An 8,922-nucleotide genomic window follows, 5' to 3' on the forward strand; every position below is an offset into this window, starting at 1 on the left:
ACCCATCGGAACGATTGAAAAATTTGCATTCTACTTGGCAGTGGCGGAGCTAGGGGTATTTGTCGGGGAGGGGGGGGGGGCGAGAATGGTCTGTAGGGGCGATTTTGACACTATCTAAGCGGAGCGCCACCACAGGTTGGCGCGGAGCGCACAGAATTTTTTTGAGTAAAGATACTCCCTATATAGATCGCCGGAAATGACCCTTTCCGGGCCTTGCTTATTTGCAGATAATGTGACAAATGTCAATAGGTAGATGAGAGCGCAATAAAAAAGTCAATAATCGCAAATAATCTGAAAAGGGCGCCAGCAGTCCATTTGAGTCCGTCAGGGGGGGGGGGGGCATTCGCTCCCTGACTGTATGGACGCTCCGCCGCTGCTACTTGGTGCGAATAGGAACAGTTACATTGTAAACAGTTACATTGTAAACTTTCATACAGATTTGCCTGCAGACCAATATTACAGATTGTGGTAATTTATTCTTAGAAGGAAATCCTTCTTTATGCATTCATCTATATTCCAAAAACAGAGGATTGTATTCCGATGAAGAAATAACTACCTATCAAAGCTCATGACGTGTTGAAAGGTTACGAAAATCATTTGTTGGACGTGTTATGTCATTGCGAAAGGACACCCTCTAAACTGATGTTTGAGAAATATCAGGAGAGCGGTTGCTCTGTGTCTTAATAAAAACCTTCCGCGTGGATAATGTTCAGTCAGTTCTGAGAAAAGCGAAGAAATGAAGCCATGTGTAAACAAGGCAAGACAATTACAATCCTGTGAAACTGTTTTATTGGGAAAATATTTCTTTGACTTACAGAATCTTCTTCTATAAATGCTGAAAATGGATGCTTGAAATTCGCAAGAACTTGCTTTATCAGTCTGTACTTTCATATTAACTGACACACCGTCTGGCCTTCGCAAAAAAACAATTTCTTTCAGGAACGGAATTACTGATCGGCGTCGCGAGAATTTTGTAATAAGTTTTATATCGCGTTTTTACGTACATGTTGTTTACTCGAAATGGTTCATAATTATTCGCACAATTTCTCTGAGGATTATATAAAATTCCAAGGGAGAGGAATGTTCCTTATCATATTTAAATTGGATTTCTATAAGCGTCTAGTAAATTTCTTGTAGACTTTAAATAAAAAGAGACAACGCAGATAATTTTTGCCGTCGATTTTATGCTTTGAAGGAGAACGAGTTTTTACCAGAGAGATCCGCAGCCACTGTTGTATGATGCAATTTTAAGAATCTCTACTTTATAATAATTCGTAATATGAATGACCAGGACAAGCTAAACGAGACAACATGTCATCAATTATGATTTGAGATTTTTCTGAGATGATTTTGTGAAAAGGAGGCAAGTGAAAGCACTTAAAGACAACTAAAGAGGTCTGATGACAAGCAGCGTTTGAAAGTCGAATTTCTATTTTTTGAAATAAAAATCGCAAGCGTTTGAAAGTTAGAATCAACATTTGTTGACAACCCATGGAGAGCTGACTAACTTTTTGTTCCCGGTTAAAAGAAATATTATATTTTGAAATTCCTCTTGATGCAATATACATCGTCCGACTGTAACCAGTTGCAGAGTTACTCTACTGTTCTTCAATAAATTTGTGCATTAAACAGAAATACCATATAACTACCGATTGATTTTTCTTCGGTTATTATTTTGATGCATAACAAAACAATAAACACTAATTTAGTCAATTTTTTCGGGTATGCAAAACGTTTTTGTTAATATTAATGTTTTGCACCGTTAAAGCGATGACAGAGACTATATTCCGTCTGCGCCCATTAGTCTGATAGATAAGTGAATTTAAAAGCCTGTTTTGCATCATTGAAGCATTATACTATCTTGCGACCATTAGAAAGGAAATACATTTGCCTATGGTCAGCTATTTTCAATGAAGACAGTTGCATTTGGATTTAGCTTTTTTTTGTTGCGTTATTGAAGGAAGATATTAAAGACGAATACCACTAAAGAAATATCTTTAATAAGATATAAGCCATAACATCGATTGGAACGCTCTTGAATTAAGTGAGATAAATAATTTCGTTAAAGACTTCGTGGTGGGATTTATAATACAAATTTTGTAAATCTTCAAGAATTTGCTAGATTTTCACTTGAACTGTCTTGAAAACGTCTACAATTGAAGTGACCTCTTAGAAGTTACGACCCCAATATTCATATTTGGAAACAACTCGAATAACTCTTTAATGAATTGTTCGAGTCGGTTGGAAGAAGTTTCTATACTAAGCATGAAATAAAAGAAATACCCTTCGAAAATTAAGTGAGATTCCATAATCGGGATACCATTCATCTTGATTTCCCACTTCTGACACCAGTGTGGTAGAAGGATAGAAAACAACAACAACAACAACAACAACAACAACAACGATGGGCGACTGCGATGCCGAACCAATCAACACCGCCAAAGGGGAAGATAATGAAGAGGGAAGTGGAAACTCTCTCTTGAAGATCATCGTCGTTGCATGCATCTATTCAGTTATTATAGTGCTGACGATTTTAGGAAATCTTCTGGTCATATTGGCTTACCAATCTGAGCGAAACATTCGGCGGTCAGTTGGAAATATTTTCATCGTCAATCTTGCAATTGTTGGCCTCATAGTAGGATCTTGTTTCCTCACCATAAATTGCATCTGGTTAATTACTGACGATTGGATCTTCGGTGAATATCCTTGTAAAGTATGGATGCTGGTGGATTATACCACCAGCTACATGTTAGTCGTGAGTATGATTTATATTAGTCTCGATAGACTCTTGCAAATTAAGTTAGGTATGACTTATTACAAATTCCAAACGCCATTTCGCGCGAAAACTATGATAGCCGTTGCGTGGTTCGTTATATTCAGTTATTACAGTGTGGTTATCTTCGGATGGTCTCGGTTTACGTCCAGGACGATTATAGATTACTCAACGAACTGTGAGATGGAAACGATTTGTAGTCAGAAATACAATTTAGCGATGGTCTTTGTGGAGTTTCTGTTTCCTTTCGTTGTTTTGTTATCGTTGAATATCCGAGTGTTTTGGGAGATTCGCTTAAGAGCCAAAGGCCTCGTTGTATCTAAATCATTCCCACAGAATGGAACTGTTGAGTCCACATTCACTACAACAACCGTTGCGACGTCTAACGATTCGTTTAATAATAATAATAAATGCAAACTTTTCCCGTTTTTTCCGTTAAGGAAGTCAAGAAATTCTCAAAATGTGAATGGTCCTTGCGTCAACGTCGAAGAGAAACAGGACTGTGTAGTTGATACAAGTGATCACGGAAAAGAAGAAATTGAAATTAGACCACACCAAGCAAATATAGCAACGAACAACGAGACACAGAAATCTGGAAATTCTGAGAAACGTGTGCAAAGTCGTTTAACTGCGAGACATAAGCGGGAAATCAGACATTGCACTAAAGCAGGAGTGACCCTTGCTTGTCTCGTTGGTGTCTTTGTGATTTGTTGGCTGCCAATTACTCTAATCACCGCATTTTTCTCATCTAATAAAATCTCTGAACTTTGGTGGGAAGTAGCAAATAACCTTCTATGGTGCAATGCTACACTGAACCCAATATTATACGCGTTAACTAATTTGCATTTCAGAAATGCGTTTAAAAAGCTTACAACAATCCGGAAACTCAGTCACAGAAATGGTTTATGATGTGTCTCGTCAGTTATTTAGTTTCAGATGTATTTTTTATATTTATCGCCACCACCCTTCCCCCCTCCCCAAACTGGAAGACAACACTTTATCAAATCGTGTACTCATACCAGGAACAGGTCCAGAGAAAACTACATTTGCAAATAACCTCAAACCAGGCAAATTTGTGTAAACGGTAGGAACATTTTTTTTTGCAGCCATTTATCGAACATATACGTTGTACAGACAGAAATATAGAAGTTAGGTTATAGAAAGTACATTAATAAACGCACATCAATTAAAACCTTGCTTTTAAAGGTTCCTTAAAAATTTAATGCATTTCAATAGTCGAAGCAAATGGTCAATGTATACATTGAACCATTCCTTAAAAAAAAGTTTCAATTTATTTTATATTTGCAATGTAACGAAAGCAAACCGATTTCTATATGTCTTACACTTTCCGAATTATTTATGCTAATAAAAATATTCTCAGGTGACACAAAGTACCATATAACTAGCCTTAATATTGGCTGAAATGATCTGACCAAAAGAAGAAAAAAAAATAGCAAAAGCAAAATAAAACGAAAAATAGATCAAAAAAGAAGGAAAAGGCAGAAGGTTTGGTACAAATAAATATGTGATCAGAAAAATATCAGCAATCATGTTTATTAATATAAACGCATGGATTGGATAAAAAAATCTGGAAACGGTAACATGTTTTATTATAAGCAACATAAAGTCTTATCTGGTTGTGATTAAGGCAACAAGTCGCAGTTTTCGTGCTTTGCCATTTGATGTCGATCGATAGATGTAGGTATATACGTAACAGGATGCAATAAGCATGTATTGCTTTGATTGACTGAAATTTATATGAAACGGACAGAGGTGGACCACGGATTCCGTCCACCCGGGCACCCTCCCATGGTACACCACTTGCAGGATGTACGGTGTGAAAACTAGTTACGAAAGTGTTATATGCAGGATCGAAGTAAGCTAGTGCAGGGCCTGTGCCATATATTATAAAGTATATGTTACATACTTGAAAAAACAACAAAACCGAAATGACTTCAGTTTCAAATACCTTCGTATTTATGTGTCGTTTAATGTATCACATTAATGTCACACTCCAATTAATAACTTCGTTTAAATTATAACCTCATTTGAAGGTGAGAATTGAGTAAAATCGTTAACCTTAAACACCCAGCCGTTTATAAAAGTTGAAGGCAGTATAACACAATAGTAATAAAGTAAGTTTAGTGTCACTGAATCGGTTATTGATAGCTTGCAAGCATTTAGCTCGGGGCCATTGGAAATGCGGGGCCCATTTAGCATATGCTTATTTTGCTACTAGGTTAATCCGACACTGGGTATATGCGTTAATAATTACGGCAACTTGTCTCAAATTTCGACAATGACATTGATCGCTGTCGATCGATAGTTGACGGACATATACGTAAGACGATGCTACTAACATGTTTTGCTTTGATTGATTGAAATAGATATAAATAGGACAAAGGGGGGATCTATGATTTCAAGGCAGTAGGAACTCGGGGACAAGTATGGTTAGACAGGAAGAGACAAAACCTTTTTTTCCTGAGACAAACCTGCGTATTGAAAATATCCCTAAAAAGTAACGAACTCTAACTTTGTGCGATTTTGTATCTCGTTTTGAGTCAAATTATGTTGCATATGATTTTAGTTTCAAAAGCGACGTCCGCCCCACTGGCACCCCCCCCCCACGGGCACCCTCCCATGTACGGTATGATGACAAGTTATGAAAGTGGTATACGCGTTTAATTATAATTAGTGAAGAAATGAAACATAATTCATTTTGAAACGACATACATCACATGATTACTCGATCATATACGTTGTCCAGTAATGACACTTGCCTACAAAGATATTGTACATTAACTGTATTAACCAACAGGGTCTACAGTATAAGGCTCCAACCAAATTTGGCGGTGGTTGTTTCTATTTTAAAAATTGAAAATTTTCTATCCGTATTAATTATATTCGCATAAAAAGCCATTAAATTGGGCAATATCATACCCAATACGCAAGTAAACATTGTTAGGGAACATATTTATCCATTTGTATTTTGTTTCTGTGTGTTTTGCGTGTATTTCATCACATCAGTGAGTTGTGCAGCTTTATGAGTATTTCATGAGCATGTTGTGTTGTCAATGGAAACGATTCTCAGTAATGAAAGCGTGCAACTAATCTATTTACAGAGGTTGTTATTGAAATTATGCCGGTTCATGCATCATTTGATATGATTCGGCACATTTGACTTTGTATATATTAATGATATAGGGTAAGTGTGTAATATTACACCGCCTCCCCAAGCTGAACGTTGAATAAAACATGCATTATTACACTAATCCCGCTTTTGTCATGATTAGGTGCACTTCACAGCTGGCGACCGTCGACTTGTAGAACTGTCAGAACAGCAGGATATTGGACAGTAAACACAAATCCAAAAGTAAGACTTACCCTATATCATTAATATGTACCAACTCATAATATAATCATACATACATATATATATATATATATATATATATATATCAATTATATATTTTTATTGCTGTAGTAGGTAACTCTAACCTGTATGGTACGCGTCACTTGATTTGCCTAATGAAAGCAACTGCGTGTTGTAGTTGACGCAAAACGTGCACATTTATGGACCAAACGCAAATGCACCATTGCGCTAACAAAGTGACGTAAGCGATGCGCAGTAAGACTCAAGATATATAATTATTAAATGTTGATTTCTCAATAAGAACGTGCTATCTACCGACGTATGCTTTACTCAATTTTCATATGGTGATTTAGTAGAACATGTCAAGTCAATTTTACTTTTATGCCTTGCTTTTATGGTGGACAATAATTATGTCCCAGCGGCTCAACGCCAGGGCGGTGAATGGGGTTGGAACGTTGGAGAAGCTGTTTTACTCATTGCACAACTGTTAAACTTATGATTATTTGACCAAAATGAAACAAACGGAGACTTCACAGTTGTGTTAAAATTAATATGATACTTTTTTTGTACATAAATTGATTATATTTCCGCATGTGCTTATGAATCGATTTATCATTGTGTATAAGCAACTCGAAAGTGCCATTTAAATGTGCCAGGAACGTGCCTAGGCCTTTATGCAACACTGCACACTTGATTGCACCGGGTGTTTGGAATATCCATCTAATGTTCGTTCCTTTCAAAGTTATATGTTGAGTTATCGTCGTCTATCGTTCGAACCATGACAGGCCATGCATTGCTTACCTCAATGTAACTACGAGATCCATGCCTGTATAACTATTTGGATTCTCTTAAGTAGAAGTTATTAACCGTGTAAAATCAATGCATATAATTCTGTACTCCCTAAAGTTCATGGATATGCATATGTATACTTTTGTTTTATTCGCAATCCATTTAAGCTGATAGGAAATCCACTCTACCCGATACAAATTTGGTATACACCTGACGTACTTATTGCTCTTTCCCTTAATATAGTGCAATTTAGTGAGTAAAATGCTACCCAAACTGCACATTAAAGTACGCGCTACTACGATAGTACTACATTAGTAACTTATTTACAATTTAACCATTATTGCTGTTCTTAAACCCTTGTTTCCTTCACTACAATGGAATTTGTCCTTCAAAGTTAACGTTTCAATGCTTCATCACTGGAAGGGTATAGTTATGCTCCTATCCCATTTTTCTCTATACATGACCAAGCAGTTTGTGTATAATATCTTGGACTGGTTGTGCAACCGAAATTTTAGGAATGAGTTTTTCTTTCCTTCTTCGATTAAGTTTCCCCTTTTTGTGACGGTAAAGTTACTGTGTGATTAATTGTCAAATCATTCCACGTAGTCAAGGGATTTCTAATTATTATGCATCCCGCGAAATGGTAACATTCCATTGGTAACGTTAGATGTTTTGATTTTGCATTAATCATTAATGCACTGCATTATCTTTTCAAAATCAGAGGGTTTCGAGACTTTCGTAACTTGCAAATTGGGTCGTTCGTAAAATGCACAAAAATTAGCTATGCAATTACCGTAAACCGAAAAGCATCACACATGACACTAATTAGTAAATTGCGAACAAGATAAACCAATGCTATACATTGAATTAAAATGGAAGAATTTTTATATTATTAAAGTCTCAATACGTGTTTGCGGATGAATTTCGGAAAACAAACTTCGGATGCAGATTCAGTGTTTCGTATTCTAAATGCACTCTGACCAGGTGGGTTTAATGGAGAAAAGCTGTCGCAATCGAAAGAAATGTATTTTCTGTTGCCCTTATGGCGCGAACGATTTACCGTAAAGTCACTGCGACCGCCCATATCAGCATGTTCATTACACAAATGTAACATATATATACTCGTATCGTCCACTTTTTTACCCAAATTTCACGGAGGAAACGTCTGAAAACACCTGTTTATTCCTTGCAATGGAAGGAAATGACACAATTTCGCAAGCTACATCGGTAAGACCGAAAGAAAGATACTATTCAAGAGAATGAACCTAACACTGGCTAGCCACGAAAGTAAAAGTAAGTCCTAGGCCTAACGGTCGTAAACAAAAATTTGGCAAACACACATTGAGACTTTAATGTTTAATAGTAAAATCGATGTCAGATATATATTACCACTGCGGTTTATTTGTCCATTTCAGACTTCGTGCAGATTATAATTTTCGCCTCACTATGATTCCATGCATCTACACGCCTTTTTAAACCCATATACTACCCTGATTCAAGGCAACGTAGACTTTATTTCCATGACAGACGAATTTGCCGTAAAATTTAATTAAGGAAAAAAAATCAATTAGTACCCCCGAAACGCCCCTAGACGAATTTTAAGACGGAATAGTTTAGTTCTATTTGAGGCTCTAGAATTAACTAAGGAAATGGGGGGGGGGGGGGGGATTCAGAAATTTACAGAGATGTACAAGTAGCCGCGATGTCTCAGCTAAGTGAATACCTTTTGATAAGAGAAAGAAGCAGTATTGTAATTCGCTATAGTTGCGCCCACTAACACGATTTCACCATTTTTACAAAGCAAGATCCCAACGAATTTTTATATTCCATGTATAGTTAAACGAGTTTAAATGATGGTTTATAAACTAATGTGTTTATATATTGTATTGAAGAAAGCAAAATGCACGTGATAATATTTATCATGCGTTTATAAATTTTGAAAAAAATTACATTGAATTTGTTTTTTTATAACTGTGTCATAAATTAT

General features: G+C 36.4%; 1 protein-coding gene across 1 annotated transcript; it reads left to right on the forward strand.

Annotated features, from left to right (window-relative positions):
• The first annotated feature begins 658 nt into the window (after positions 1 to 658).
• LOC139968611 (muscarinic acetylcholine receptor M5-like) lies at positions 659 to 8,592 on the forward strand. Its single transcript, XM_071972783.1, has one exon. It carries the CDS (start codon positions 2,405 to 2,407, stop codon positions 3,680 to 3,682), a length of 1,278 nt encoding a protein of 425 aa, XP_071828884.1. The 5' UTR covers positions 659 to 2,404; the 3' UTR covers positions 3,683 to 8,592.
• The last annotated feature ends 330 nt before the right edge of the window (positions 8,593 to 8,922 follow it).

The sequence above is a fragment of the Apostichopus japonicus genome, chromosome 1, assembly GCF_037975245.1.
Source record: "Apostichopus japonicus isolate 1M-3 chromosome 1, ASM3797524v1, whole genome shotgun sequence".
Taxonomy (NCBI): Eukaryota; Metazoa; Echinodermata; class Holothuroidea; order Aspidochirotida; family Stichopodidae; genus Apostichopus; species Apostichopus japonicus.